Here is a 15,949-nt window from a genome sequence, read left to right as displayed (position 1 = left end):
GAATGATCATTCTGCAGGGTTGGAAAGGAAGAAAATTCTTGCAGAGATGGATGAACTTCTTATAAAGGAAGAAATGCTTTGGAAGCAAAGATCTCAGTTGAACAAGATAAGAGGAGGAGACCGTAATACTAATTATTTTCAAAGGAAGGCTTCCTGGAGATCAAAGAAAAATCATATTTCTGATCTAAGGAAGGAGGATGGGTGCCTCACGGAAATTTTGGAGGAGATGAAAGGTATCACTAACTCATCTAACATTTTTAAGAAGTTGATCCCTACTATTATCAATTTTCTCAACATGCACACTGTCCACATCGGCTTTATGCCACGTCATCATTCAGTAAAGCATATCCACCTATCACAGTGCCACGTCTGCCGTCAGTTCTTTCCCAGCCACCCGCCAACTGCGCATGTCTCCAGGCCTTAATTTCCCCGACTGCTCATCTTCTCCTATTCTTCTGCCATTCCCGGTCTCCCCACCACAAACGCACATGAAACGGATGGGGGATGTGAGCAATCATCCACCCCTCCGTTTTACAATCTCCCCGTCCCTCCAATACCTTCGCACTATACATAGTACTTCGCACCAAGGCACTTCCTCCCGCACCGCACCAAGGCCCTTCCTGATTGTAAGCACGTTCGAGCTCTTAGCTATGGCGCTCGCGTTGGATTCCCATCAACCTTTTTCCCGTGGAAGGAGTGATCGATGCCGCAATCCCGGTGCAGCCAAATCAGTCTGTGCGCGCGCCGTTGTTCTGCTCCGGGCCCTCCTTCCGCCGGCGGCCTCGGACGAGCTGCTCTGTTCCGGTCCTTCCTCGCCAGATGGCGTCCTCAGATGCACCAGACGCGGCCATCGCCGTCGCGGCCCCGATTCCAGTCGGACGCTCTGCTCCGGGCCTCTCACGCCGGACGCTCCGGACGCGCCTGATGCGGCCATCCCGCGCAACTGAGGAAGCCTGTGCGCAGGCGTTGCCCTGGTACGGCCCCTCCTCGCACAGACAGCCACGAACCATCTGGGGCAAAAGAAGCCGGCAGCGGCGGCAAGCAATCCCATCAGGCCGCGGTACACAAGTTTAATTCATCCATCGTCTCCCATGCTATTTTCTAGTCGAATCTGGTAGATTTTCTTCTCCCTCCCGATCTTCTCTATTTGCATCACTACTATCAATAGCTGGGTGTCCAAACTCCTATCCAGATTTGTTAATGTTTGCTCTGGGAAGTCAAACCGAGTTGAAGCCTCCTTCGTCGATGCTCATCTCCGTCCAGTGTCTAGATGGGAAAAATTGGAGACCTGGCTGCCACCACCGCACCTACAGGACGCCGGCCTGCTTGGGAATCTGAAAAACTCTATGGTACGTCTTCCTGAACGTGAGTTACGTTCAAGCCTCTACCATGGCTCATCCCCTTCTCCTTCAGGCACCAAGTGTGTTGGGCGGACAAAACTGGAGCCCTCGCCGCCGCCACGCGGCCACCTGATCGGCAAATCCGAATCACTCTACATGTACACCTTCATCTTTATTAGGTGTTCAACCATCTTGCATAATTTGGTATTCTTATTGACTCTTGCTTCCTACCCGTTCAATTTGTTGATGTACCAGATTCATGGTGTTTGGATTTAATTGGAAGAAGTGGTAATTGTCTTTCAATCTGCAATCAATTGGATACAACAATGAAGAACACTTGATTTTTTTTTGCAACAGATTATAGGCTGCCGCACCCATGCATATGTTTATCTAACTCAAACTAGACGATGAATGATACCTGAGCCAGTCATGTCGCTCATCTTGATCTGCCATCTCCATTTTCTCAGTCAGGTTGGATGTAGATCTACATAACTAGATTTTCGTGAAATTTTACTCTTCGTCATGTGCCATTTGCAGGAAGGCCATTGCTGCAGATGGATCCAAATAAATTTCCTGTCATGTTCTCCACATTTTCGACTGATGCTTTCATGTCAAATGGCGCTGGAGCATATCAATGATTTCCTTTTGTTCGGTCATATGAATTCTTATGATGAGATTGGATTCTTTATAGACAGGAATCACCAACACACATAGTTGAATGAAAGTATCACGTATGTGCTACTACATTTTTTAATAGATTATGTCCGATGGGGCTAGCGCAAACTGATTCTTATTATGTAGAATCAATATATTGCTATATCATGATTGGTCTTTATGCCCAGCGAATATTGAATCCGCCTAAATTAATCTTAGGATTTAGTATATGGTTCACGATCCAAGTAGAGATTACACAAGAAGTCAAGAACTGGTATTTTTCAGTCGAACTTTTTTCCTCAGTTTGTGAAGATCTGCAACATTTAACATGTGTTTTTCTTAGTTATGGTGCTTCGAACCAGTTCAATATTTAGTAGTCCCTATTGGATGTACTATTATGTATTCTCCTGAAAAGAACCATTGTATTTGTCAGATAAGAATGGACGAGGTTAGTTGATGCGACACATTTTCAGTTCTGTGAAATGTACGTCTTCAGAATTTCACTCAGTCACCTTAGATAACCCTTTTGTTCTCCATATAAGGCTATCTCTTTCAGCGTGTTCAAGTAAAAATAGCTAATTCACCTTTTTAATCTTCATAATAGGTCTGTATGTTCCAGCATATTCAACTAAGAATTGTCATACTCCCTCCTTCCATCTATATAGGGCCTAATGCGTTTTTTAAGACCGCCTTTGACTATTGACAAGATTAATAGAACATGACATGCACAATGTGAAAATTATATCATTGAAAGCTCCTTTCACACACGAATTTAACGACGTGCTTTGTGTAAGTTGCATGTCATATATTATTGCTTTAATATTTGGTCAAAGTTGGCCTCGAAAAACGCATTAGGCCCTATATAGATGGAAGGAGGGAGTATGCATCATCATTCATTGGTTCAATCTTCATTGATAATTTGACAAAAAGTTCACTACTTCGGTACTATGAAAACTTTTTGAAACCGACAAGCTAACCTTCTTTATCAATTAAAATTTTGAAGCCTCTCATAACTTTTTGAAGGATTTTTTTTCACGGTTTACAATTTACTCACTTACTAAATCCTTCTCCTATACGATGCTACAAATTACTGCAGCAATGCGCGGGGTATCATCTAGTTCTTTAAACAACTTTACTCATGTGATGATTTAGTTGACCTGTCCCATATTATTTCGCTGGTCAATCCCCTTGTCTCTGATGATATGAATGAGGAGCTTTGCAAACCTTTTACGTATCAAGAGATTAGTGATGTGCTTTTCCAAATGGGGCCGTTAAAGGCTCCGGGGCCGGATGGTTTTCCTGCAAGGTTTTTCCAGCGGAATTGGGGTTTGATCAAGGAGGATATTGTTAAGGCTGTCCAATAGTTTTTTATTTCTGGAGTGCCTGAGGGGATTAATAACACAATTATTGTTCTCATCCTGAAAATTAAGAACCCTCAGTCTATTAAAGATTTCAGGCTGATCAGTTTGTGCAATGTTATCTACAAGATTATTTCCAAATACCTTGTTAACAGACTTAGGCCGCTCCTTAATGGTATGATTTCCCCTACTCAGAGTGCGTTTATTTCGGGAAGGTTAATTTCTGACAATGCTCTCATAGCCTTTGAATGTATGCATTCGTTGAGTACGCTTAAAGATTTAAGAGGGGAATTATGTGCGTATAAGTTGGATTTGGCGAAAGCTTATGATCGCGTAGACTGGCATTTCTTGCAAAGTATGATGGGGGCTTTGGGTTTTGCGCCGAGGTGGATAAATTGGATTATGTCGTGTGTTACATCGGTGAAATTTGTCGTCCGCTTCAATGGACAGTTGTTGGAGTCTTTTTCACCTTGTAGGGGACTCAGGCAGGGGGCCCTTTATCTGCGTACTTGTTCCTTTTTGTTGCTGAGGCACTTTCTTTGCTGCTTAATGATGCTTCAGCCAGAGGATCTTTTCAGGAGTTTCATTTGAATAGACAAGCTCCAGGTATTTCTCACTTGCTGTTTGCGGATGACAGTATTTTATTTTTCAAAGGCTCCACTGATCAAGCAATTGTCATTAAAAATATTCTGACAAAGTACGAGAAAGGGACTGGGCAGTTGTTAAGTCCTGATAAGTGTTCCATGATGTTTGGGAAAAAGTGCAGTTTGGAGAATCAAGTGGCTATTATGGTAATCTTAAAAATTGCGGTCGATGGGTTCGAAGATAAATATTTTGGTCTTCCGGTTCCTGGCGGAAGAATGAAAGCCGGTAAGTTTCAATCTACTAAAGATAAGGTTTTGAAAAGGCTCTCTGACTGGATAGAGAAATACGCTTCGTGTGGGGTGAAAGAAGACTTAATAAAATCAGTTATTCAAGCTCTACCCGTGTATGCTATGGGTATTTTTAAGTTCCCGGCTTCCCTTTGTGAGAAGTTAACACATATTATCAGGAATTTTTGGTGGGGAGATGAGGAAGGTCGAAGAAAAACACATTGGTTAGCTTGGGACAAATTAACAAGGTCTAAAGGTAAAGGAGGTATGGGATTCCGGGATCTCAGATTATTTAACCAAGCCCTCTTAGCCAAACAAGCGTGGAGGTTATTGGTTCATCCAGATTCGTTGTGTGCTAAGCTGATGAAGGCAAAGTATTACCCTCATGGACATATTCTGCATCAGTGACTTGGCAAGGTATTATGCATGGTCTTGAATTGCTTAAGAATGGTGTCATTTGGCGGTGGGTGATGGATCTAGCATTAATATTTGGAGGGATAATTGGTTACCCAGGAGCACTGGACTTAAAATTTCAGCTAAAAGGCATAATACTAGATTGAAGTGGGTTTCTGATTTGTTCTTGAGTGGGAGAAAGGCATGGGATGAAAATTTGATCAAGTATCTTTTCTATCCACATGATGCAGAGGAGGTTCTTAAGATTCGTATTCGTGATCAAGATGGACTCCGGAGGCCATACGCAGGAGGCGCGATCAAGACTGTCTCTCCTGAAGACTTGACATATACTCCAAGATTTTTGTCGCCGCTTAGCTCATAGCTACCGACCTTGTAACCCTAGATAGCCTCACTGGCATGTATATAAGCCATAGGGTTTAGCTCGTAGAGGGGACATCAACACAAAATTATTCACCTAGCCCTAGAGTTAGACCACACATTACGATCTCGAGGTAGATCAACTCTATACTCGATACATCTTCATCAATATGAACAAGAGCAGGACTTAGGGTTTTACCTTCATCAAGAGGGCCTGAACCTGGGTAAACATCATCTCCTTCGTTCCTGTTACCCTAGATCGAAGAACCATAGCTCGAGACCCCCTACCTCGAGGTCTGCCGGTTTTGACACCGACAGCCAGACTTACACGGTGAGGTGTCGAAAAGGAGAAATTTTTGGGCCTCGAGCCTGTGTTTGGGCCGGGCTTACACGTGGAGGTGTCAAAAGGAGTAATTTTTGGGCCTCGGGCTTGTGTTTGGGCCGGGCTTACATGTGGAGGTGTCAAAAAGGAGTAATTTTTGGCCTCGGGCTTGTGTTTGGGCCGGGCTTACACGTGGAGCTGTCAAAAAGGAGTATTTTTTGCGCCTCACGCCTGTGTTCGGGCCGGGCTTATACGTTGAGGTGTCGAAGAGTAATTTTTTGGGCATTGGCCATGTGTTCAGGCTAGGCTTACACGTGGAGCTGTCGAAAAGGAGAAATTTTTGGGCCTCGGGCTTGTGTTTGGGCCGGGCTTACACACGTGGAGGTGTCAAAGAGGAGTAAGTTTCTAGGCTCGACCTGTGTTCGGGCCGGGCTTACACGTGGAGGTGTCAGAAAGGAATATTTTTCAGGCCTCAGGTTGTGTTTGGGCAGGCTTACATGTGAAGGTGTTGAAAAGGAGTAGTTTTCGGGCCTCGGGCTGGCCTTACACATGAAGGTGTCGAAAAGGAGAACTTTTGGGGCCTTGGGCCTGTGTTCGGACCGGACTTACACGTAGAGGTATCAAAAAGGAGTAAATTTCGGTCCTTGTGCTATGTTTGGGTCGGGCTTATACGTGGATGTGTCGAAAATGAGTAATTCTTGGGCCTCGGGGTGGCCTTACACCCGGAGGTGTCGAAAAGGAGAATTTTTTGGGCCTCGGGCATGTGTTCAGTCTGGGCTTACATGTGAAGGTGTTAAAAAGGAGTATTTTTTGGGCCTCGGGCCTGTGTTCAGTCTGGGATTACATGTGGAGGTGTCAAAAAGAAGTATTTTTTGGGCCTCGGGCCTGTGTTCAGTTTGGGCTTACATGTGGAGGTGTCAAAAAGGAGTATTTTTTGGGCCTCGGCCTGTGTTCAGTCTGGGCTTACACATGGAGGTGTCAAAAGGGAGTATTTTTTGGGCCTCGGGCCTATGTTCAGTCTGGCCTACATGTGGAGGTGTAAAAAAGAAGTAATTCGGGCCGTGCTTACACGTGGTGTCGAAAAGGAGTAATTTTTAGGTCTAGGGTTGTGTTTGGGTCAGGCTTACCCGTGAAGATGTCGAAAAAGTGTAATGTTTGGGCTTCGGGGATGGTCTTACACATGGATGTGTCGAAAATGAGTAATTTTCAGGCCTCGAGCTTGCCTTACACATGGAGGTGTTGAAAAGTGTCGTCCAAGCCATGCTTTTTGGCTTTGGGCTAGCGTCCGGGCGGGACTTATACATGGAGTTAACGAAAATTGTTGTTGGTGCCGTGGTAATGGGCTTCGGACTACTGTTTGGGTTGGGCTTAGGCTTACACATGGAGGCGACGAAAAGGAGACTTTTTGGGCCTGGCCCAAGCTTTTGCAGGCCCAACCCGACTGATGATCATGTTTAATTGTGAGGAAAGGCAGTTCGAGCATAATGATCATTACCTTTTTTCAGGAAAAAAACACACCCTCGCGCGAAAGCCTAATAATATTCGTTGTAACATATTGCTACACCCGTTAACTAGCTCAATAGCCAAGATCCAAGATGGAACTCGGTCTTCAAGTAGAAGAGCCCACATAGCACATCTCGTCGCCTCCCATCTCCCGACGCAGTTCCAACTGGCCGGTCGAGAACCTCCGGAACATGAACACACCATGTCGCCAACCGTTGAATTCAAAGAAGGCCAAGAAGCAAGCATGCATTCAGATTCTCAAAGACGATGGATGCTTAATTACCTCGACCCACCGGTCGTGGGCATGACGCTCGGTGTGTCGTCGAGGTGGATCATCTTATTTCCGCCAGTGGCAATGTACCCGTGGACAACGAGATACGTTGTCGTGGTCGCCCGACTGTGGTGATTTCTTCAATCTTGAAGTGGCATGACATCGAACATCGTGCAGCTTAGTTGCTGCCGCTCGCCCCTCGTGTCTGCCCCGGCGCTCCTCGTCCTGCTCCACGACGGCCGGCACTGGCAAGACGCGCGCATTCCTCCTGGCACGGCGGCACCTCCGACCCGGTCCATCCCTCGTTTGCGAAGGACCCAATTGCAATCTTTGTTTTGGTTGTGGGGGACTTTATGCTATTTTGCATGGACATGAAGCGATTTTATGCGGGATCGATCTGTTGTGCCGGCACACACACGTCATCTAGTAAAAACGTTGTAATTGAGCGTCGTTTAAAGCGGTTCTAGAGGACGAGGGTTTACGGAATCAGTTAGAAATGCTCTCAGACGATGCGCGCACGCACATAACACTTGGCTCAGGGACTGTAGTAGTACTTCCTTCATTTCTTTTTAGTCCGCAAGCTTTATAGAATTTGACTAACTTTATATTAAAAAAATATAAACATTTACAATATGAAATCAATATTATCAGATGCATCATGAAATGTATGTTCATATTATATAATTTTAGTATTGTAGATGTTCATTTTTTTTATATAAATTTAGTCAAATTTTATGCAATTTGATTTTGACCTAATTTTATATGCGAAGTAAAAAGAAACGAAGAAAGTACTTAATCCACTGTAGGTTGCGGCGCCCACGGAGTGCGTGTGCGTGCGAGGTTCGGCACGGCACGGGTTTGTGGACCGCAGATCCCAGGCTTGCAATCTCAGACGGGTGTGGGTTGGCAGGTGAGGCGGGGGTAGGTGGGTCAACCCAACCCCCTCACACCTTCCACAGACAATGACAGGCGGGGCCCGTTCAAGCCGCGGCCCCACCCCACCCGCCCCCAGTCTAGTCCATGCCGTACCGCACCACACCACCCGAGTCGACCCCGACCTACCCACCCTCCCCTCTCCTCTCCTCCAGATATCAATCAATTCCGCACCCCCTCCTTGGATCCAAACCCTTCCCATCACTCTCGCTTGACAGCAGAGAGGAGCAGATAGGAGCAGAGAGGAGACCATGTCGTCGTCCGGTGGCAAGGTGTTCACCCTCGAGGAGGTCGCCAAGCACACCTCCAAGGACGACTGCTGGCTAGTCATCGGCGGCAAGGTATCTTCTTCCTCCTCCTCTCTTCGGTTCCCCGAGATCCGGCCGCCGCCGCGTGGGTCCTTGTTTTCTCTTCCTCGGGATCTTCACCCACGCGGAGTTGGCCACAGGGGGGGAGGAAAGATCTGAGGCCGCCGCGCCTCCAAACTCTTATCTAACTGTTCCGACCTGCTACCGCCGCTGCCGAATTGCCGGCCTGGCCTTGCTTCATCTCTCGCAATTCTCTCTGTTAGATACTCTGCCTCTTACCAAGGGGTCTGCGTCGCCTGTTTTTTGCTTGCTTCCGGATCGCATCTGCGCAGATCCGACCGCTGCCGGCCTGACCCCAACATGCTGCAAACCTTGTTAATACTACGTCAATTCAGTAGTAATCCTTCAAACATTTACTATATGCTTGCTTGCTAGGCTAACCATCTTATGCCTTGAATCATGACAAACAGGGTGAGCTAGTCTTGTCTTCATTTAGGCTGCCAAGCCTCTTGCGCATAGCTTCCAATCCCCAATCCCCAATCAGGGGCAGGGGCAGGGGCAGGCAGACGGGACGATCCACTAGCCGCTCTGCCTTTTTTCCTTTTACAACGGCGCTTCATCTCATCCGGCTGTTACGACTTACGACGACATTAGGCTAACGCGCACATGTTTCAGTTTAACCAGAAACCAACCTGCTTTGCAAGGCCAGTTTGATTCTTCTTGTTCATGAGCCGCTTGCTTGCTTGCTGACCATACATACAGAGTTCCTTTCACCCAATCTAGTCTCATTAGATTCCATCCATACCGCTTAGCCCATTCACGGCACCAATTTTTTCGGTTGGCTTCCTGCCTTGATGTGTACATCTAATTAATAGCTGCCATATAATTATGGCCTTCATTCTTGTTCAGCGTTGCAATTGTACCCATTCGATTGTCCGTGCGCGCGTCACCATCGTTTGGTAATCTGTCCTCTTCTGGACCCCAGCTTTCCAAACAAGATGTCGACTCGACCACAAATATTTTCTCGGATGATTCCAAAAGCCGTGCATTGTAGTCTCAACAAGTGTGCGCTTCTTGTTTCTCATGTTTTCCTGCACATGATTTACAACTTTGTTGCAATTCTATACACGTGACGGTCCTATGTGGCTTACAGTTATGAAGTGGCATGCACATGCTTTTATATCTGCAAGCAAGGCCTTGTGTTATAATATTATGAAAGCCAATACTCACTGAAGAATATGATGTGCTCCTGTAGGTGTACAATGTGACCAAGTTTCTTGATGACCACCCTGGAGGCGACGATGTCTTGCTGTCTTCAACCGGTACTGCCCCATCACATGTTTATTTTGTATATAAATAAATAAGGCTGCAAAGGGAATGCGATTTCAGCTTACAAATTTGCTCTTTTTACATTGCAGCCAAGGACGCGACCGACGACTTTGAGGACGTGGGGCACAGCACGACCGCCCGGGCGATGATGGATGAGTACTATGTTGGTGAGATCGACGCGACCACGATACCCACCAAGGTCAAGTACACGCCGCCCAAGCAGCCGCACTACAACCAGGACAAGACCCCCGAGTTCGTCATCAAGATCCTCCAGTTCTTGGTCCCCCTCGCGATACTGGGCTTGGCCGTCGCCGTACGTATCTACACCAAGGCGGAGTCTGTCTAGCACCGTCGTCTTATACCAGTCAGTCAGTCAGTCATTCGGAAGTGTCCAAGAGCTGAATAAGTTTTAGTGGGGATTTGCATTTTGTACCAGCGTCACCGTCCTGTCATGAAATCTGGGAACTGTTCTCGACCCGTCGTTGCGTTATGGTTCTAAGACGTCCGCTGTTGAAATCGTGACTCGGGAAAACGGATAGATACTTGGCTATATTTTCCATATCGCTGGTGAATGTTCAGACATACATATTCTTAATTTGATGTGATTAGTTGTGTATGTGTCACTTTGCTTGTGTCCCTTGATCAACAGAGTCTCGGTGCATCTTTCTGGTGCTGGATGTTGTCACACTGAATGGCCTGTAGGTGCACCAAATTTGTACTGCTGTTGCAGTAGCAGGGCTACATCTTGCACAGAAAATAAAGGCAAATTGACACGTTAATATTGGCAAAGTGCCGATTTCTTTTAGCTAGGCCCCACATGTCATACACTTGGAAATTGTGGCAAAGGTTTCAGTCATGCTGATGCACATGTTGCACCTGGATTGATATAACCTGATAACTGGCCTCTTAACCACATTCAACAGCTGCGTTAAGAGCACACCAAAAGCACATTTGTAAGATATGATAGATGATGCCACAAATGAGATATGATAGATGATGCCACAAATGAGATATGATAGATGATGCCACAAATGAATACATCTAGAACTTTCTGAGCCTACCTTTGCCTGGTATTACAAGGTAGTGAAAACTTTACGAAGCCCGAATTGTTCAACAAAATTTCAGTACATGTTTCTGGTGCTGGATGTTGTCACTGGATGGCCTGTAGGTGCACCAAATCTGTACTGCTCTGGCAATAGCGAGCTACATCTTTTCACAAAAGCAAAAAAACATCAGTCATAATAATTGGCAGCCAAGTTAGGCAGGAGTTTAATTAGCCAACATAATTAGCTTAGAAGTGCCACATTTTTAGCCAGGTCCCACATGTCATACACATGGATACCAAAGAGGAATCAGCATGCAGGCAAAGATACCTACCTAGTCATGCTGATGCCAATGTTAGATTATAAGTGCCACAAGTTTTAGCCAGGTCCCACATGTCATACACACAGAACCGTGACAAGATTCCGGAGAACCAGCATGCAGGCAAAGATTCCCAGTAATGACTGCTGATGCAAATGTTACCTCTTAATAAACATTTAACAGCCGAGCACAACAAAGGCACAGCACTGATCTTTTACAAGCACGATTTACAAACAGTTACAAACAAGTGATGACTCCTTGCTTGGTTTTGCTGAAGCCAGCACATGTGTAAGATGTGACAGGTGATGCCACAAATGAATAAACAAAATGAGCTAGCATCTAGCATCTACAACTTCCTGGGCCTTGCTTTGCCAGGAATTGGAAGGTAATGGAATGCTTGGTCTTCGAAAAACTTTACAAAGCCCAAATTGTTCTTGATGGCATCTTCAAGATTGACCTTCAGCGAGCCCTGAAAATGGGTTCAGGACAAGGTAGATTCAGTATCCTGACATCTAGCTGAGAGCGACATGATTTCACATTCTTTCATTTAAGAAAGAAACTGGGCCAAGAATCTAATTTGAGCATCTCAAGCATAGTATATGACAATATAAATAGGCAACAAATTTATTTATTTTTGACATGTCAGCATCTAGCTGGGAGCAAATGTTGGCTTGCCAAATATTGGCATCAAACCAACATATATGATTTCAGAGCTTTTAATTTACGAAGTAAACTGGGCCAATAATCCAATTTGAGAATATCAGGCATTATAATAGTATAGGACAATAAAAACCAGTAACATACAAATTTAGTTTTGGTTTTTTTTGTCATCCCCATAAATGTGCTAACTTATTAGCAACATCAAATGTCAACTTCTAGGGTGAAGAATTTGAATGTACTGCATTTCTAATAGTCTACTTGTATTTTACTGCAATAGGAACGGAGTATCTTCCAACAAATATCTCCTTATGTTCATGCTTAGCAGAAGTAACTCGCAATTACACTGTCAAGCCTCCTATTTCAAAACTTATAATACAGTTACATACAAATATGATCTTCATTCCGACTGTCATGACCTTTCAATGCAAACTATCACTGCAAGACCTTAAAAACTAAATCACTTGAGATCTCCTCACATATGTGATACAACGTTCCACCATTTAACATTCAATTATCATTTTATTTTGTGATACTTGGAAAATGAAACCAATTTATCCAATATGATTATAACACAATACAATAGTTTTCACAACATTATACACTGAGTTAATACTAGACCTACTTATCTGATCAAGTCAGATATTCCTGGATGCAAAGGGGGGGAAAAGCATAGCTCAGATCTCATTAATTACTGATTTTCAAGCAATTTGAAGTGCAGGTATATACTCTAATTAAACATTAACACGAGGTACAACCTTTGGTGTTCTTTCTCATTTAAGTATCATCTTGTGAAACACCATGGAATTAACTGATTCCTGGGTAAGGTTCACAAACAGCAGTTTCAACCAACTACACATAGAAGCATTGACTCATAGGGTCATGCACTTTGATAGGTTACACTCAGTATACCCCGCCTTGTTTCGTTATAATGAGAACTCAGGCAGCAATACAGATTTCAGTATGTAGCTCAGTAACATGGAGTAGAACCACCGACGAAGGAGAGGTTGGGCGTATGCTCACTGTATTCAACTATTGATGTAGGAGGCAGTTGTCCGATACAGATCTCATGTACAGTTGATAAAAGCGGAAACAGTTCCTGCCACCCATGATAAGTCAATACTTCATAGACTTCTCTTGCAGTGGATACCCCCTATGAAACAAACAAAAATTAGACACACCAAGTAGTCAACGCCTTCATTATACATTATAAATTTCTTATTTTTCTTCACCTGCAGTTTTTGCCCATGCAACATTTCTGCCTCTAGCTCATCAAAAGACCTGTCATAAAGTTGATGAAATAAAAAGTTATCATATAATCACAGCAGGCAGAGAGAACATAGTCATGCTATGCTAACTGCCTATCTATTTAGCATAGGCCAAAAAGAAACAGGGCATCTTGTTTGGATACTTGAACAGAGGTAGATAAGAGTCAGAACTCAGCAGAGATGCAGGGTTTAGAGAAGAAACCTTTTGCCGCCATTTCTTGCAAAGGCTTCTGCCACTCTCCTGTTTCTCCCACCAACTGCCATGGAATGATAACATTTTTTAGTATGTCTGTTCAGTGGTTAATTGAGAACAATGAAGATACGTACGGCATGTAGTTATAAGGTCAGCCACACCACAGCTCTCAAAGAAAGTGTTGTCTCTGACTGAAGGGAACAGAAGTTTAGAGAAAGCACGCATTTCCCGCAAACCAATCCGCATTATTGCAGCCTAATAAACAAAGAAAGATATCATAAGACTATGCGATGCACATGCACATTCTTTTCTTCATTCAAAATGCTTTCAGTAATAGAATTGATACCTTGGTGTTGTTTCCCATATCCAAGCCATCAACAAGACCTGCAAATTAATTCACCACTTAGATTACTGAAGTTGAAAGGAAACAGTGAATAAAACCACACAAAATACTACTGTATGCAAAAACCTGCAGCAATCGCCACAACATTTTTCAGTGTCCCACATAGTTCAACTCCCTCAATATCTTCCACCTGTACATGAAGGGTACATAATTAAGGCTGCATCAATAAGAATTCAATTCACAGAATTTACTGAACCTAAATGTAATTTGCTTTAAATACTCCCAGAATTGTTTCACATTTTTCTGCTGCCATTCATGTTCATTGGTACCTCAATACCTCATAACTACATTCGAAATTTTACCATTTAGTAAGAAATCTTCCCTTTCCACTTTCACTCTCAAACCCAGTTCTTTTTCGACTTGGCAATTGTAGAAATTTAAATACCTTCATATTCCACACTTATCTATCACCATGCCAGGAGTGGAAATTAATTTATGAGGTTATGGCTGATGATCTTACAATAGCAACTAGGAAGTAAGGAGTGGTGAAAAGTTTAGCCCATCGGTTTGCTGCTTCTTTATCTTCCCTATATCCAATTGTTGCTTCACTGAACTTCTCAACAGCGATCTGCATATGAGATACACACCCACTTATTTTTTCTGTGCCGCTGAAGGCTATAAGAAATTTCGTATGGGAAGTTGAATAAACACTTGCCTCATTTGCAATGTTAGCACCCATGAGGACACAACAGTTGATTCCAAGTGTATCGGTAATTAGTTTTGATATCATGCATGGTCCTTCCATCTTGACCTCCATGCCCTTGATGAGGGATATAGCCTCAACTCCTGGTCTTAGTTTGCCCACAAGCTTCTTACATATACCCTCCACAAATTGATGGGGAGTCACAAAAACCAGCATATCGGCGTCTTTGACTGAGAAAGCCAGACTAATTATTATGGACAATTATCTGACAACATGCAAATGGCTTGATGTATAGTTGAAACGATAATGAAAAAATAATAATTATGAATTGTATACTGTTATGTGCATTATTATTTCTTAAGTAGTTTCCATAGGCAAACAAAGCCAAAAGGGACAAACATATCTGTGCACAGCAAAGCTCAAGTCATTAAACCGTCTAACCTTATTTTTGTTTCGTAAGTTTTCTTGATCAACTAGAAGAGAATGTATTGCTAGCATCCAAAGTAGTATTTCCTCCTAATGATAATCAGAAATGGGTTACAGTGCGGTTAATTACCTGCACTCTCTAAGTCGGGGTCAGCAATAACATTGGTTCCAAGCTTAATACCAGGTAGGTACTTGCAGTTCTCCTGAAACATGTGAGAATGAAACCATTCGTTACTGTACAAGTCATTGCCCGTTCAAGAATTAAAACAAGACAAATGGAATTAGATTTAACTCTTACATGTGCTTGGTTAATGGACTCAGATAGCTTCTCGCCTGTTGGCAATGTTTCTTCAAACACCCACATTCTCACTTCATCTGCAAACAGTTTACCCCAAAATCAACACCGACAGGTGCACAGATGCATCTTGAGTAACCAGAAGTGCATCTTATTCAAATTTATTTCTACAATTGTGTATGCAGGAGGACACACCACACCAAAGAAAGAGGAACTCTAGCTAGTACCAAACTCACTGCAAGAAACACTATATATCAGCGATCTCAAGGATAACCCAGAGACTACTGCATGTCCATTCTCCTACATATATTGCTAAAAGAGAAAATGCCAGTTTTTCAGGTTGACGCTGTTTCTACAGATTGCTAACTGGAAATGTCATAGATACATACGGCGGCATAGAGACATTTAACCAACAGGTGCACACATGCATGCCTCTTCAGTAACCAAAAGTGCATATTGTTCAAATTTGTTTCTACTATTGTGTATGCAGGACGACACACAGAGAAAATTAAAGAGAACTCTAGCTAGTATCAAACTCAGTCCAAGAAACACTGTAGATTAGTGGTCTCAAAGGATAAATCAGAGACTACAACATGTCAATTCTGTCCTACATACTGCTAATTAAGTGGAAATGTCAGCTTTTCAGGTTGACATGTTTCTACAGATTGCTAACTGGAAATGCCGTAGATACATACGGCGGCATAGAGACATTCAAGGAGTCAATTTGATTTTTGGACTATTCTGCTGGTCATCAGCACCAAATCAGCCCACCAAGAGGATAGGATACATGTGGTCACCTATTGCATTGCATCGGTCACATGCTCCCAAAACAGACAGAAACCAGTAATCCAAATGGCATCACCCAACGGCTGGGACACACGGCATGTCGTGCTGTGCTGTGCTACAGGTCAGAGGCAGAGAGGGAGGGTGGTTACCGTGGAAGGAGGGCAGCTTGGCGGTGTTGGAGGCGAGGAGGCGGGAGGCGACGCTGCCCCAGGTGCCGCGGCCGGTGGCGGCCACCCCGGGGCTCGCCGCCAGCCC

General features: G+C 44.0%; 2 protein-coding genes and 1 long non-coding RNA gene across 5 annotated transcripts; 2 read left to right on the top strand and 1 right to left on the bottom strand.

The window, feature by feature from the left end:
* The first annotated feature begins 401 nt into the window (after positions 1 to 401).
* Positions 402 to 2,340, top strand: LOC125531282. Of its 2 annotated transcripts, XR_007293139.1 has the most exons (3): positions 443 to 1,060; positions 1,193 to 1,349; positions 1,414 to 2,340. It is a non-coding gene; the product is annotated as an uncharacterized LOC125531282 (long non-coding RNA). The 2 variants fall into 2 exon arrangements; XR_007293138.1 differs by having other exon boundaries at positions 402 to 1,349.
* Positions 2,341 to 8,125: 5,785 nt separating this feature from the next.
* On the top strand, positions 8,126 to 10,284 carry LOC125531281 (cytochrome b5-like). Its single transcript, XM_048695693.1, has 3 exons — positions 8,126 to 8,365; positions 9,588 to 9,654; positions 9,751 to 10,284. Exons 1-3 carry the CDS (start codon positions 8,276 to 8,278, stop codon positions 10,005 to 10,007), a joined length of 414 nt encoding a protein of 137 aa, XP_048551650.1. The 5' UTR covers positions 8,126 to 8,275; the 3' UTR covers positions 10,008 to 10,284.
* Positions 10,285 to 11,163: 879 nt separating this feature from the next.
* On the bottom strand, positions 11,164 to 15,905 carry LOC125531283 (glycerol-3-phosphate dehydrogenase [NAD(+)]; the record flags this gene model as incomplete). Of its 2 annotated transcripts, XM_048695696.1 has the most annotated exon segments (12): positions 11,164 to 11,492; positions 12,704 to 12,833; positions 12,913 to 12,961; positions 13,151 to 13,205; positions 13,276 to 13,396; positions 13,488 to 13,525; positions 13,611 to 13,674; positions 14,005 to 14,112; positions 14,200 to 14,417; positions 14,744 to 14,816; positions 14,912 to 14,988; positions 15,844 to 15,905. In XM_048695696.1, coding segments are annotated over 12 exon segments (1,018 nt in total), but the record flags the coding sequence as incomplete, so codon positions are not given.
* Positions 15,906 to 15,949: the final 44 nt, after the last annotated feature.

Source organism: Triticum urartu, unplaced genomic scaffold (genome assembly GCF_003073215.2).
Source record: "Triticum urartu cultivar G1812 unplaced genomic scaffold, Tu2.1 TuUngrouped_contig_6932, whole genome shotgun sequence".
Lineage (NCBI taxonomy): Eukaryota > Viridiplantae > Streptophyta > Magnoliopsida > Poales > Poaceae > Triticum > Triticum urartu.
Note: the sequence above shows the minus strand (reverse complement) of the source record. Positions and strands in the feature narration are given on the sequence as shown.

Coding starts and splice junctions, on each gene's coding strand:
- LOC125531281 (XM_048695693.1), top strand. CDS start 8,276: ATGTCGTCGTCCGGTGGCAAGGTGTTCACCCTCGAGGAGGTCGCCAAG. Junction 8,366..9,587: donor GGCTAGTCATCGGCGGCAAG/GTATCTTCTTCC, acceptor GTGCTCCTGTAG/GTGTACAATGTGACCAAGTT. Junction 9,655..9,750: donor TGTCTTGCTGTCTTCAACCG/GTACTGCCCCAT, acceptor TTTACATTGCAG/CCAAGGACGCGACCGACGAC.